Source organism: Excalfactoria chinensis, chromosome 2 (genome assembly GCF_039878825.1).
Source record: "Excalfactoria chinensis isolate bCotChi1 chromosome 2, bCotChi1.hap2, whole genome shotgun sequence".
In the NCBI taxonomy this organism is placed as follows: Eukaryota; Metazoa; Chordata; class Aves; order Galliformes; family Phasianidae; genus Excalfactoria; species Excalfactoria chinensis.
Window position 1 is genome coordinate 46,157,492 of NC_092826.1, and position 15,425 is coordinate 46,172,916.

Here is a 15,425-nt window from a genome sequence, read left to right on the forward strand (position 1 = left end):
AGCAACTTGAGCTGTCACCTTCTTAGAGGAGTCCAACTTGGTGATGGTTGATCTGTCTTGTAATTCTTTTGCCCACGCTGAAAGTGCAGAAGTGGGTTTTTTATGCCACTTCTTCATATCTTCTCCATGGTCATGTTGGCAATGCCACAAGGCAACATGTGATATAGTCTTACTGTTGTCACTTGCTCAGGCAGGAGGTTGTCTTCTTTTAATAGCTGAGATACTGGATGATGCAGGTAGGGGGAAAATCAGTTTGATCAGCCCCTTCAGTGGGCTGCTTGGATAACCCTGATCCTTATCAGGTGTCTGTCTCTGATGCTACCACAGGTTCATCACGATGAAGCAGGATAGACAGTTCCTCTGTAATATCTTCCCATTTTCACTCCATCCTATCCAGTCTTTCAGTTACTTTTGAAATGGCTGAAATACAAGCTTGTAGAGGGGTTAAATGTTGCTCAAAGTCATCAAATCTAATTATCGGTTCAAATCAAAGGAGTCTTCTTTGCCCTCTGTCATACATTCTTGCCAAAGTAGTGGTGTCCTGTTCTGGTGCAGCTGTAGTGAATTTCTGCCACATGCTTGGTGGGTTACCTGACTCTCATGATCACGGTCTTGATATGGATTGTCATGGGGTTATGTAACCATGACAGATTCTCTCAAATAATGGATGCCTTTTTTCTGTAATAGCCCATTTCTTTAACTCAGGCATCAGATCTTCTTTGAAGAGGTATTTTTCCATTACAGCAAATAGCATTTACTTCCAGAGGGTGAAGGCCCTATCCAGACCTCTATCGATGGTTGAGTCCTTAGCAATGCTTCCCAGTTGGTGAGCTTCACTACTGTCTGAACGTTGAAGTAGCCAGGTGACAATGGGTTCATTCAGGCTCAGGGAAGAATCCTTACTTGAAACTAAAATTTCTGCCATTTTTCAGAGGTGGAGTAGTAAATTAGTTAGCTTTAGAAGAATATATTGGAGTGTTTTAATGATAAAGTTTCCTGAAAGCAATCTCAGATTTTCATGTGTGATAAAATTAGCAAACAGTATTATCATATGTAACTGAGTATAATAAACATTTGATTTAATGCCTTAAGTGTGCATTTAAATATGGGTCATCTAGATATTTAGTATTGCTGTTTTAGTTAGTTTGAAGTAGAATTGTACAGTCTTGTTCTTCCTCTTTAATAATTCTGTTTGGTCCCTAGAATGTTACGTTAAGTAGATAAGAAAGGAAAGAACTTTAGCTAAGTTGAGGAAGTGAATTATGGAATAAAAGCGTGTTGTACTTCTGAGTTAATATGGAAAAAATGTCAGAACACTTTTTAATAATTTTCTGGCAAAGTTAGTAGAAAGACCATTGTTATTTCCATTTATCTGAATCTTTGGTGGAGTAGCTGATCGTAACTGAATTCCCTCCAATTTTGTAGGCATTTGGCATATCTTTGGATGAAAACTTTGTTATCACCACAACAAACAGGAAAGAAATTACAGAAGACAACTTCAGTAAGTATCTTAGATACGTCTTTTATATTGATTGTAAAGGCCACATGGTGACTATACAATTGTATGCAATAATTAACTGGAAATAAAAACTGTGAAATAATTTGCCAAGAATTTTACAAAATTGACTTTCACAGAAAGTTTTTAGCAAGTGCCAGTTAGTGCAATGAAAGCTGTATAGGGGGAATTTTCTACTTCCATTATGAATTCTATAAATAATTGGAGGGAAAGAAAAAAAAAGGCTCATAAATAGCAAAGGAAACTTGCATTATTTAGCTTGGAAATACTCAAACGTTTTTTAATCATCCCTTTTGCCAGAAGGCTGAGTTGTCATTACTTAAGTGAACACAGAGCTTATCTGTGGCTAGATTTGTACTGTTTTAGATAAACTGAATAGTACAGTGAACAGTCTCCAACACACTTTATATTTTGTCTTCATTGCAGAAGAACTTGTTCAGGATGGAGTTACTCTGTATCTACTACAGTCAGCTGACCAAACCCTGCTTTCAGCAACGAAGGAGAGAATTGACTTCCTGCCCCACTATGATACACTTGTCAAAAGTGGCATGTATGAATACTACGCTAGTGAAGGGCAAAATCCTTTGCGTAAGTATTTGCCAAAATAATATTGCATTAATGATGTTTGTTGGGTAATTAATGATGAATATGGTGGGTAAGAACAATGCAATTGTTATCATCAAGCTCTGTCTCTTGTATTTAAAACAGAACTTATGTTTGAATTTGATGACTAGTTTTGATAAAAGCTAGCATAGAATTTTTTTCTACTGTTCCATCTGTGGTTCTACAGGACTTAGCTGTTAACGAGGACAAGTATTACTTAAATTATATATTCTTTAGTTTTGATCTAACTCATATATTAAATATCTAACTTGAAGCATTTTCTATTACTTTATTGTAAAAAAAATATATATATATGTATATATATATGGTTTCCCTAAAAATTTTGTCTGTAGCTGCATTTACTTTTTAAATTATGTAAGTTTATGCTCTGGAGGGAGAATGAGACAGGTGAAGAGTAAAACTAGGAAGCTAAACTTAAGGAAAGCTACATTCCAGCTCTTCAGGGAGCTGAAGAGTCAACAAAAGACCCTGGGAAACTTTCCTTATGGGCAAGGGTACAGAGCAGAGATGGCAGATCATTAAGGAGACTTTCCTCAGGGCTCAAGAGCTCTCCATCTCTGAGTGTACCAAATCAGGAAAAGAAAGCAAAAGACTGGTGTAGCTGAACCAAGGCCTGCTGGTCAAACTGAAGGGTAAGAAGAGCATGCATAGGTAGTGGAACCAGGGACAGGTGCTGTGGGAAGAGTCTGAGGAAGCTGCTAGGCTATGTCAAGTTGGGGTCAGGAAAGCCAAGGCCCAATTTGATATAAACTGGGCTAGGGATGCCAGAAAGAACAAGAAAGACTTCTACAGGTACCTCAAGCAGAAAATGAAAGTCCAGGAGGGTTCACTCTTATTTCAGGCTCAAAAAGGAGTAATTTAGGTTAGATGTAAGGAAAAAGTCTTTTACAGTGTGGATGGTGAAGCACTGGAACAGTTTACCCAGAGATGTGGTTGATGCCCCATCTCTGGAGTCTTTCAAGGCAAGGTTGGATCAGGCCCTGGACAACCTGATCTAGCTGTAAATGTCCCTTTGTATTCAGGAGAGTTGGACTAGATCACCTTTAAAGGTCCCTTCCAACTCCAAGGATTCTGAGATTTTGTGATTTAGGTCCAGCGTGCTCAAAAAAACACATGAACATCAAGACTTAAGCACAAAACTGTTACCACAGCTATTTCTTTTTCAGAGGAATCTCATCAGTGTCTGGAAACACCAGCTGTGTTTTTAAATACTACTTTTTTGGCCCCTTCCCTTTTTTCCTCCCCTGCATTTACTACCTTCCATCTAGCTCCCCAAAATACTTCGTTTTGGTTCAGTGTCTGCCTAGTTCATTTTGTTCCTAGCAGCAGCTGGTGTCAGATAGCCGGGATTTAGTATGAAAACAGAAAGACAGAGATATAACAGAAGGGATTGAGGGACTTCTGCGTTCATGCCTGTAGACTATTCTTTTCTGTAGGTGTGTCCAGTTACCTTCTAAACCATGTAAATGTTTAGTATTCACAATATTTTCTAGCTTTGAGCCCACCCACTTAATTGCTTATTTTGTGAAATTTTGTGTTTTTTTTTTTTTTTTTTTTATGTATGTGTTGATTTAGTTACTTAAATGTGAGAAAAGCACTTAGATGAATGTGTACCTTCCAAAAGTTACAGGTAGAAAATACTGTCCTCACTTCTCCCATTTGTAGAATTTAACAAGATTCAAATGAGCAGGCAGTCCAACTCATTCTGTTCTCACTTGAATAAACAGTACTACAATCAGTACTACAGTCAACTGCACTCGTTTTCACAGAAGGAACTGTTAAATCTCATAAATTCTTTAAGAATGAAGAATAATTCAGTACTGCACTTTATATAAGCAGTCATGTATTTTGTTGCTACCAGTTCTCTCCGCTGAAATGCCTGCCTTACTAGGAAAATGTTACTGCTTATCTCAACAAGACTCAAAATGCTGCTATGAAATCATGAGGGATAATACATGGCACATGTCTAGTTTTCCTTTGGTTACTGGCACAGTTGATTTGTTTCCCATTTCCTCTCTGTTCACTGTAAAAGACACTTTCCAGTTCTGTCGCTTCACATTATGATCACTTCTGTGCTACAGAGATTCTGCCAATCTTTGCATCATTTAGAAAATAAGTGAAATTTTTACAAATACCATATCCATTGGTATTGGTTGGTGAACTTCAAAAGGACAGCATGAAAAATCATTGTAATACTGTTAAAAAAAAAAAAAGGCCACTGTTGGAAGGTATCTGAATAATAGAAGAAAATATCAAGGTGTATAACAACATCCCATTTTACAGTATGGTTTGAATGTAGAATATCATAGCGTCTTTATCTGATTAATTTGTTCCAGAAATATTTGAGGAAGAAAATATATCTACAGGAGAGGATAAGTAGTTCCCTTTATGTATTGAAAGTCCCCTATAATGGCTCCCCAGAGCCTTATTTAGGCTAAAAAAAAGCAAAAAACAAACAAAAAACCCCACTCTCCCAGCATATCATCATGGCAGAATTGCTCCACACCTGCTGTCATTTTTTGCTTCCCTCCTCTATCAACAGCTCCACATCTTTCTTGTGTTCCTAGAGCTCAACACAGTACTCCAAGAGGATTCTTACAGGGGCAAAGTAGAGAGGGAGAAACACCTTTCTTAACTGGCTGGCCATGCTCTTTTTGATGTAGCCTAGCGTGTGATTGGCTTTCTGTTTTGAAAGCGCACATTACTAGTTCATTTCCAGTTTCTCATCCACCAGTACTCCCAAGTCCTTCTCCATAGGGCTGTTTTCAATCCATTCGTCCCCCAGTCTGTACTGATGTTTGGAATTACCCCAACCCAGGTGCAGGATTTTGCACTTGACCTTGTTGAACCTTCTTGGCTATCATCCTTCTGGGCGGCTCTTCTCAAAGAGCCCACCCATGCAGTGCACCCTCCCCCTCTGCTATAGTCAGCACCTTGCCACATAAATCCAACACAGAATGAATGTATTATTCTAATAGCCCAGAATAAACTATTGAAAGCAGGCTTCTGTTTTTGAAGAGTTATGTTTTAAGAACAGGATTTTAATGGGGTGATTTTTTTTTTCTTTCATTTCTTCAGCATTTGCCCTTGCTGAGTTGATTGACAATTCTCTGTCAGCTACATCTCAAAATACAGATATTCGAAGCATACAGATTAAGTTGGTAAGTCAGAAATATTCATTTTTCAGGTGTAGTTCCCCCTTTTTTTTTTTTGTGATATTATCCAAGCTGCTTCTTGTTCTTTGTATTTCTTTTTCCTCCAAACAGTTATTTGATGATTCCAATGGAAAACCAGCTGTTGTTGTGATTGATAATGGAAGAGGAATGACTTCTAAGCAGCTTAACAACTGGGCAGTATATAGATTGTCCAAGTTTACAAGACAAGGTGACTTTGAGAGGTTAGAAAGTTTTAATCATGTTTACAACTGGAAAATAGCAAGTGTTTGTAGAAAATCATTCTAAGACGTATCTCTGTACCAACACTTAGCTGAAATCTGTCATTCTATGATTACATAACAGTGGATATGTATTTCCTGCAAGTAGAAAATTGAGAAACTTCTGCTAATTCTGTGATATTGTGAGAATATTTTTCTCTACTGACTTCCCAGAGGAATAATGAATGCAGGGTTTTGGTTTGGGTTTTTGTTGTGTTGGGTTTTTTTTGACTTAACTGTATACAGTGTAATGCAGAATGAAACCTGAACATGTCTGTATTTATTGGAGAAGGCTAGAAGCAAAATAGATGTAGGTTTTTTTGAAGAAGTAAGTAGGGGTTTTAAAGAGAGAGTAGAAGAGTCTGTTCCCAAATGATATTGTGCCTATACAACCCGGATTAATGCTTTTGTAGGAAAATTCAGGGCAAGGATTATGTACAATTCCTTAGTCACTTTTTAAATGCCTTAAGCCTAGGACAGGATTCTCTGAAGATCGGTATCATGACTATAATCATAAATAACTCTTCCTATGAGAAATTAGTGAAAAAAATTACCAGGGCACTCAAAGTGGTAATAGAGCTGAAAAGGTTTGGGTTTTGATTACTCTCGTTTTTTATTTGATACATGCAATTTCTGGGCTATCTGATCCAATCATTTGTAAATAAACACTGCTAGGTGAATTCAGTAACAATAGAGATGTATAGTATTTTTATGCTACAGGTTTAAATTGTGAGTTGGTACCATGATGAGGGCATAGCTGTAAGTTACACTAGGATACTTACCTACACCTTTTCGTTCGTTATTGTCATAATATAAAGAATGGATGTTGTCCTATTGCTTGCTTAAACTAGGTAAGATTTAAATGTGTGTAACTGACTTAACGTTGGTTTGCTAGAAAGGGATGAAATGTCTTATAGGGTAACTTAAAGAGGAAAAGAGAAAATATATTTATATCTTATTTAAAATAGAAGTAAATCAATTTTAGGCACATAAATTGTAATTGTAATCTGTGAAATGAGGGACACTTGAACAGAGTAAGTGCAGGTACAGTTTAATGCAAGATATTTGGATCAGTTATTTACTTACTTTTTTAATGACAGTTGGCTTGAAAATGTATTAAACCTACTTTCACTTTCAGTGATCATTCGGGATATGTTCGCCCTTTGCCAGTGCCTCGTAGTTTAAATAGTGATATCTCATATTTTGGAGTTGGAGGTAAACAAGCGGTATTCTTCGTTGGGCATTCTGCCAGAGTAAGTAGACATCAGTCTTGTAAGCTTATTTTAAAACATATTTACATGATGAGATTGTTATTATCTTAGCTTTTTACTGTGCCATTAAGTTACTTTACTGTTCATTTTAACCCTTGTTTTGATTTTAAATGCTTTTTCTTTAATACAAACAGATGATAAGCAAACCTGCAGATTCTCAGGATGTACATGAACTTGTCCTTTCCAAAGAGGATTTTGAAAAGAAAGAGAAAAACAAAGAAGCAATATATTGTGGATTCATTCGAAACAGAAAGGTAAGTAGCTGTAATGCTTTCTCAGTTTTAAAGGAAGGCCTTTTCCAGACTAACATGACTTTTTGTTGTATTTATCTGGGGATGCTTTTGTCATTTGCACCACATGCAGGTTGTAGTGTAAAAGGAAGTAATGAGGAATTTGTGGACAATTTATCATAGGTCTGTTTTTGAATGTTGTTCTTTTTTCTCTTTCCAGTATGGCTTTAAGGACAAAAATTCCATGTAGTTTGAAATAGCAGCCTGCAGAAATATCTAAATATATCTAAGAGCTTGATTGTTTTCTCGTGCATGAAATGTAAAGAAAAAATGTTTGCTCTCTAACCTATTAAAAAGTAAATTAGGGAAATACACTGCTTAATACTTCATACTGTATAGAAATAAGTAGAACTGCTGTGTGTATGTGGGAAAAACTCCAACCAGACCAGCAATACCCATCGCTTTCACAAATCTTCACTAATTTTGTAAAAGAAATTATCAATTTAGTTGAAATTGAAAGTGAAAAGTCCTCATGGCCTATATGAAGAAGTAAAGCTTAAGTAAAAAGCAAGAGAAGGAGGAAATGAAGTTGTAAGGATTTGCTACTCTTAGAGAATAGTTGCATATTTGAAGCATTCGGTTGTTAAAGGAAGTTATATTTGCAAAGAAATTGAGATGAAATTAATATAATGCTGAAGGTATTGTAGAAAAAAACTACAACTCTCTTAAGAGAGATAGTATTGATGGCACACCAAGCTGATGATTTTTTTTATGGATACCAGACACCTTTCTTAACTACTTATTTTTCCTTCAAGTAAATATGACTTTTTATCTGAAAGGGATGATAGGGACATGGGGAAATGTGTCATGGCAGTTTGGTGAAAGGCCTCCAAGCTATTCAGACAATCCTGTACATTAAGGAGATCTCCATGGTTCCATGGAGGAAGTAAGCCTTAACAGAACATGATCAACTAACTTATTTTGCTACCTACTGTTAGCTCAGAGTTGTATCCTTCCACCTACTTGGTGACATGGTAGTGTTATGCTTGCTTACCTGCAAAACAGGATACAAAGCTGCATTTACTACTTCTCAGTTGTCGTTTGAAATCTCTACAAAGATCTCAGTCATATTCAGAGTATCTTCTTTCCTGTATGAAGCATGTAGAAAAGATTATCTCCCAGTGTTGCACAAAGCATTGCATCAACCACTTCGTTTCTGTGCAGCTTAGGAACCTATGAGAAGAGTAAAGTGCATCCATCCAGGAAAGGACAGTCAGAACTTCATTTGTCTGTGTTACTTCAGCTGGAATTGAGGATTTGTGCTTTATGTTTCACAGCAGCAGCCACTTTGAGTTTTGTTTCAGGAAGGAGGCTATCCATTTAAAAACTAAGATATTTTTAATGGCACAGTGTACTTTAAAAATATGTCTTGTACATGATTTTTCCAAGAGAATTTGATTGAGAACTCACATCACAGAATGCTACAGTGAGCATGAGTAAATTCATTTCTAAACTGAACAGTTAAAACACTGCGCTGAATGCATTGAAAATGAACTGGATCAGGGATGTAGGATTTCTCAGTTCATTGAATTTAACTTGGAAGCTTTTTTTTTAGGCATTAATCCTTGGTGATTCTTAGCATTATGTGTTCTGCATTCTCTTCCTGTTCTGTTTATTTTAATCCTTTCAGAGCTGATGGGAGTTCAGAAATTTAGTTTACATTCCTCTTGATATTATTTTACTCTTTTTTGTAGCCATCTGACTCTTCTCACATCACAAATGATGATGAAAGATTTCTTCACAATCTAATAATGGAAGAGAGGGATAAAGAGAGTTTCACAGCAGTTATCATTACAGGTGTTCAACCAGATCATATGCAATACCTGAAAAACTACTTTCATCTTTGGACAAGGCAGCTGGCGTAAGTTGGTGTTTTATATTTGATTTAAGCGCTAGAATAGGCTCCCCAGGAAGGTGGTTAAGTCATCATCCCTGGACGTGTTTAAAAACCATTTGGATGTGGTGCTCAGGGACATGATTTAGCAGAGGGTTGTTAGTTAGGGTAGTATGGTTAGGTTGTGGTTGGACTTGATCTTAAGGTCTTTTCCAACCTGAGTGATTCTATGATTCTATGTTTTAAAATAAAGCTACTAACAAAATCAGAGTTATTTTTTGTATTTAATCATTTCGTTATTTATGCTAAGACTGTTGATGGATGTTTTGTCGATGCCCCAGTAAGTCTTAGCTGTTTCTTTCTGAAACTACCACAACTGAGAAAGTCTTCAATCCAAACAAATACTTGTAAAAATCAGTACCAGTGTGACTTGATAATTTATAAAAATTATCTATCTAGCTATTAGTCTATTCGGTGTAATTATTACATTATTAATGTAATTGTTAGTTGTCTAGTTGTGAATAACTTTATAGCTGTCAGAGTAACAGCTTAATCTCATAACCTTACTGTCTGACCTCCCCCAAAACTGTGATGTTTCAAGGCCATGAGAGCACCTTTTAAGCTGTGGAAAGTGTGCAGGGAAGCTGCAAAGCAGTGTGGGCACAGCAGTCTGCTCTGAAGTCCTGAGCAATGAGAGCATAAGGAGCTTTGGTCTGAGAACCAAGATCTCTTCTTGTGATGCAATTAGTGGGGTGAATGTCAGAAGCAAGGAGATCATAACACTTGCAGTTGCATTTATTTTCCTTGATGTATTCAGTCTGTACCTGGTATACTTATTATTCATTGAGTTGAATAGACATGTAACAACTGAATGAGGCAATAATAAAAAAAGAAGCAATTATTTTAATCTATAACCTTTGATTTTTCTTATTTCAATATCTTTTATTACATATATTTTTCAGACATATCTATCACTATTATATCCATGGACCAAAGGGAAATGAAACTAATGCTGTCACAAAAGGCGCAAAGCCTTTCAACAACATTGACATTGAGGTAAGAAATGAAAAATTCTTCTCTGTTGCCAACTTGTTAAATATTGTGCCTGTTCCTCTTTATTTTGAACTATAGCTGTCTTTCCAGATACATGTACAGTATAATTTTTTAGAAGTAGTGCTGTTTATCATTGCAGTGCAGGAACTAGCTTATTTTGCTAATGTAGTTAACACAGATGTCAGAAATTCTGATTGCTGTGGGTATTTGGTTTAAGGAAAATTTACTTGCTCTGTTTTTTCTCTAGATTTCTATGTTTGAAAAAGGAAAAGTACCAAAAATTGTCAATCTTAGAGAGATAAAAGATGATATGCAGACACTGTATATAAATACTGCAGCAGATAGTTTTGAGTTTAAAGCACTTGTTGATGGAGATGGTATAGTGGAAGGAATAATCCGATACCATCCTTTCCTGTATGATAAAGAAACATTTCCTGATGACCCATGTTTTCCATCAAGTGAGTATAATGCTTGTCAATGACAGTCATCTGTTAGAGACAATCCTACTACTGAATGTTTTCATGAAAGAGAAATATTTAAATTGAAGTGTCAATTCTGTGATAGAACAGAAAACTTTCTCTCATATCATTGGTTGTTATGGTACATGTAAATTTGGTTTTTCACACAGCTCCCTCTGCTGTTAAATTACAAACACTTAAAAAATGAAATCTGATTGAAACATTTCCACTTTCCTAACTATTAGATCATTGCTATGGATGCACTGATTCAGGACATACTAGTATCAGAATATGACAGTGAACGACATATAAAATAAGTCCTAAATTGAAGATTTGTTTTGTCCTGTCTTGATTTCAGATACTAAGGTTAAAAAAAAAAAAACTAAAAATAAATCACCACCATGTGAAATTATTGTAACAAAATAAATTATGAGTTTAATAGGGATGAGATTTTACGATACTAGAAGAACAAGACTTCACATTAAGTGATGGAAAAGTATTATTTATTCAAATTATACTTGAAAATTGGAACTATTCAATCCCTCTTTAAAATTTTCCTCACACGTTCTATTTGTTATTTCTTAAAGAAAAATCTGGCATCCAACTTGGCATCATGTACTTCTGTGTGCCTGATGTAAAAAGCATAGATAATCCTTAACTGCTGTGTTGTTTGATATTATAATGGTTTTTTAAGGATGTTATTCATGTACTCTCTTTTAAATCAAGGATTAAATGATAGTGATGATGACGAAGACTGCATAATAATAGAAAAGGGTGCCAGAGGAAAAAGGCCTATTTTTGAATGTTTTTGGAATGGAAGATTAATTCCTTACACAACTGTGGAAGAGTAAGTGGTGGTGTTTCTTCTGTGTAGACCAGTCTTTTTCTACAATGTAAACGCTTTTGTTTATCTAGAAAAGGATTTTAATGTCTGTCTTCTCTCTTTTTAAGCTTTGACTGGTGTGCTCCTCCAAAGAAGAGAGGATTGGCACCAGTTGAATGCTATAACAGGATTTCTGGTACATTGTTTACCAATGATAAGTTTCAGGTCAGCACAAACAAGCTCACTTTCATGGATCTAGAGCTGAAATTAAAAGACAAGAATACTCTGTTTACAAGAATTTTCAATGGACAGGTGATTATTTGAATCTATTTTATATTGCTTCTTGGTATGTGTTGTGGTTGCTGGTTCATGTCACTGATTATTTTTCTGTTTCCAAAGAACTTTAACCTTGGAGACTCCTGCAGAACTTTGTGGCAGATGCTTCTCTCAGTTTTAGTGGGTAGCAAAACTGACTCTTTAAATTTGAAAAGATAAGATTTAGTCTTTTATTTCTTTAACATTGGTGTTATTTACTTACTATATAATAGTTTGTGTGGAAAGACTGTCATAGAAAACATATAAGCACTAAGGAAACACCTTCTCTGTTTTGAAGCGCAGCTGCCCAGAAGTATTGTAGCATTTACTGGCTGAAGTATCTAGTTTTTTGAGTACAGTATCATTGTACTCCTCAAATTGTTCATACTTTGGAGTTTGTCAGATTTAAATATAAAAATACATTAATAATATATATCTATTTTTTAATCTGTTTTCAGGAGCAGCGAATGAAAATTGATAGAGAATTTGCTTTGTGGCTCAAAGATTGTCATGAGAAATATGACAAACAGATAAAATTCACAGTCTTTAAAGGAATAACTACGCGGACTGATTTGCCATCCAAAAGAATGCAGAGCCCTTGGGCAGTGTATTCCTCAATAGAGTGGGATGGGAAAACGTTCAAAACTGGACAGCTGGTAAGTTATTTGCTCACTGATGTGATTTTTTTGTCTTTGTTTGTTTGAATCCTACAAAAGGCAAATACAATATGCTTGATGCAGAATAAATGTATTGAATGTATTGAAGTTGTTGTCTTCTCTTTGCAGGTGAAAACCATTAAGACTCTTCCAATATTCTATGGAAGTATTGAGAAATTTTTTTTGTATGGAGACCATGATGGGGATATATTTGCCACTGGTGGAGAGGTTCAGATTGCTTTGGTAAGACAACAATGTAAAGGATTATCATGTCTTGTATACTTACGGAATTTGTAGACTTAATTGTAGATCAGACTTCCTTATAAGTTGTTTTTTCCAAAAACTGTTGAAAATTCTAAAATTTAGCACAGCGCTCAGTGGATTCACCAAGGAGTATTTGATAGTGTTTTGTATTATGCTTATGTCTACCTTTCTGGTCCCTTGATGGAGAAAGTTTTCTCTCTAACATGTTATAATCCGTCTATTTGTAACTGGATGTAATTTTTTTTTTTCCCAGGAACCTCAGGCATTGTATGCTGAAATGAAAACTATTCCTATCTCAAAACTAGACAGAACAGTGTCTGACAAAGCTGTTAAAAAATATATAGAGGATGAAATGGCAAGGTAAGCTTTGAACTGTGTTGGCTTACTTGTGCAGTTCATAGAAAGAGTTTTAGGATTATCTCAAGCATCACAAAAATACGGTTAGGTTTATTCTGAGTGAAAAGACAGTTTCAAACTTTTTTTTCCCAAACAGCAGTTCATATGTATTCTGTTCTTTCTGTCTTTCACTAGACTTCCAGACAGATTGTCAGTAACTTGGCCTGAAGGAGATGAGTTATTGCCAAATGAAACAAGGTTGGCTGGTACACCAATAGGTATAGTCGGTTTCCTTTTTGAATACTAAAAATATCAGTTGAATGCAATACCATTAATCTCTGTTAAAATCAAGCATTCAGAAAATCCCAGTCAATTACGAGGAGCAAACTTTAAAAATCCTTCTTTTGTTCCTTTAAAAATATAGGGGCATTAAGAATAGAAATTCTGAACAAAAAAGGAGAAGCAATGCAAAAGCTTCCAGGTACAAGCCATGGAGGTTCAAAGAAACTTCTTGTTGAACTCAAAGTCATTTTACATTGTAAGTACTTGACCCTATTTTAATTAGCTTTTATTGTTTAAAAGTGCATGAAGTGTATTTGCTTGTGTATATAGACATAATAATGTTAGAGTTTGGTAGACAAACACAGCTTTTAATTTGAAGGACGGTATCCCAGCAGAGATTCATGTAGAAATCCAAAGCCGTGTTTCACAAAATGCCCACTGCCTCAAAGCTAAGTATTTAATGTCTGAGTGTTACATAAAAGCAGAGACCAGGCTTGTTAAGTGCATAACAATGTTAACTTGAATGTCACTTGCAAATTTTAAGTATAAAAAGCTTAGAGTTGTTTCCTCTTTTAGAACAAATCAGAATGAATATAACACCCCTGCCTTAAAAGCTCAGGTCTTCTCACTAGCTCTCTTTAAAGAACCCGTCATTGTTGTAATCTTTTGTGTATCGATATGCACTGAACATTATGCTTCTTCACAATAGAAGTGGAGAAATTTATCTCTGAATATGAATTTATGTTTCTTAGATTTAATAGTGACATGTTTTTACATGATGGAGAAGTATCGCTAATTGTTTGTTTTTCAGCACCTGCAGGGAATAAAGAAATAATTTCTCATATAAGTCAGCATGGAGGCAAATGGCCATACTGGTTTAAAAAAATGGGTGAGTTAATAATTGCAATGTTTTCTGCTTATTTATAATTCTCCTTTTTTTCTCTTTATAAATTTATTTGTGTTTTCCTTTAGAGAATCTTCAAAAACTTGGGAACTACACTTTGAAGCTGCAGGTTGTCTTAAACGAAAGTAACGCAGACACTTACGCAGGAAGGCCTCTGCCATCTAAAACATTTAAATTTACTATCATAGGTAAGAATTCCAGCCACACTAGTTTTCTTTTACTTTTTGTTTGGTTGGTTCGTTGTGTATCCAAGTTGTTTATGTTTTAGTTGAGAGAGCAGTAATTGCTTTAAGGTTCTACCTTCTGTCCAGAAATTAAAAAATATATATACGTAAAGCAGTATACTGCCTGTAAATGATATTTCAAAGGATTTATAACAATTTACTTTAGATTTGTCTAATTCATCTTACACAGTACCTTCAGTTATTTTCTTGATAAATTATATTTAATTTGCAAAAAAAAATTAGCTTTTTATTATACATCCCAGGTTTAATCTTGTCATGAAGACCTATTCTGTTTTATATATGTGTGTGTATTATGCATATATATACACACAGTGCTTGCATACAGTAATCAAAACATCAGCAATATACATACATGAGAAGGACGGATCCTGCCATGGCTTGGGCTCTCTAATTTGAAAGGAAAAGTTTTCCTCTACTCTTTTGCCATACAGCAATTTTGTTTCCTTTTCCTGAGGTGGCAAAAAACAATCTGAATTTAAACTTAGAAAAAAGTGGAGAAGGAGAGAGTTAACAGTATCCCTGTGTGAAACAGGATTGATGAGCAAAGGGCCTGGAGTGCTATGACAAGAATGGGATCACAAGGTCAACAAAATCGAGCTTAATCAGTCTGTGACCTCCCTCATTTGTATGTGAGCTCCTATGGGGTTCATTAGTGGAAAGATCCCCAAATGCTTTCTGGTAAATCAGCATCCTGAGGTGCCAAGAGAAAGGAAAAACTCTCTAAATGAATACAGAACCTTCTTTTATCTCTGTTTATTAAAACAAAAAGCAAATCTTAAAGATTTCAGAACTGCATTCTGTATTTAAAAAAATACTTTTCAGTGGTACTGTGGCCTCCCACTGTGGCCTGCAGTTAATGGTATCTTCAGTCATTAAAAAAGTAAAGGAACAAATTGCACTGGAAACAAATATAAACTCTAAAAATCTAATAAAGTAATAAGTTGGTAATTCTAATATAAGGGGTATGAAAAGCAACTATTGCTATCCGAATTTAGCTTTTTAACTTGTCATCAAGATGACTTGACCTTTTTCTTCAGTCTTGAAAAGTGAATATTTGAAGTCAATATTTTTGGCCATGTTTTCTGTGTAAGGAACTTCTGACAATTCAGGCCAGAAGAATT

The 15,425-nt window shown here is 35.4% G+C and overlaps 1 protein-coding gene across 1 annotated transcript in view; it reads left to right on the top strand.

The window, feature by feature from the left end:
• Positions 1-15,425, top strand: part of SMCHD1 (structural maintenance of chromosomes flexible hinge domain containing 1) — a 71,215-nt gene that overhangs the window by 15,187 nt on the left and 40,603 nt on the right. Inside the window, exons 2-19 of the mRNA XM_072329843.1 lie at positions 1,426-1,501; positions 1,943-2,104; positions 5,219-5,301; positions 5,407-5,537; positions 6,712-6,826; positions 6,979-7,098; positions 8,829-8,995; positions 9,931-10,024; positions 10,269-10,479; positions 11,206-11,326; positions 11,431-11,614; positions 12,076-12,273; positions 12,403-12,516; positions 12,791-12,897; positions 13,069-13,151; positions 13,298-13,411; positions 13,967-14,044; positions 14,128-14,247. Of these exons, the coding sequence (XP_072185944.1) occupies positions 1,426-1,501; positions 1,943-2,104; positions 5,219-5,301; positions 5,407-5,537; positions 6,712-6,826; positions 6,979-7,098; positions 8,829-8,995; positions 9,931-10,024; positions 10,269-10,479; positions 11,206-11,326; positions 11,431-11,614; positions 12,076-12,273; positions 12,403-12,516; positions 12,791-12,897; positions 13,069-13,151; positions 13,298-13,411; positions 13,967-14,044; positions 14,128-14,247 (2,278 nt within the window). The remainder of the gene's footprint in view (positions 1-1,425; positions 1,502-1,942; positions 2,105-5,218; positions 5,302-5,406; positions 5,538-6,711; positions 6,827-6,978; positions 7,099-8,828; positions 8,996-9,930; positions 10,025-10,268; positions 10,480-11,205; positions 11,327-11,430; positions 11,615-12,075; positions 12,274-12,402; positions 12,517-12,790; positions 12,898-13,068; positions 13,152-13,297; positions 13,412-13,966; positions 14,045-14,127; positions 14,248-15,425) is intronic.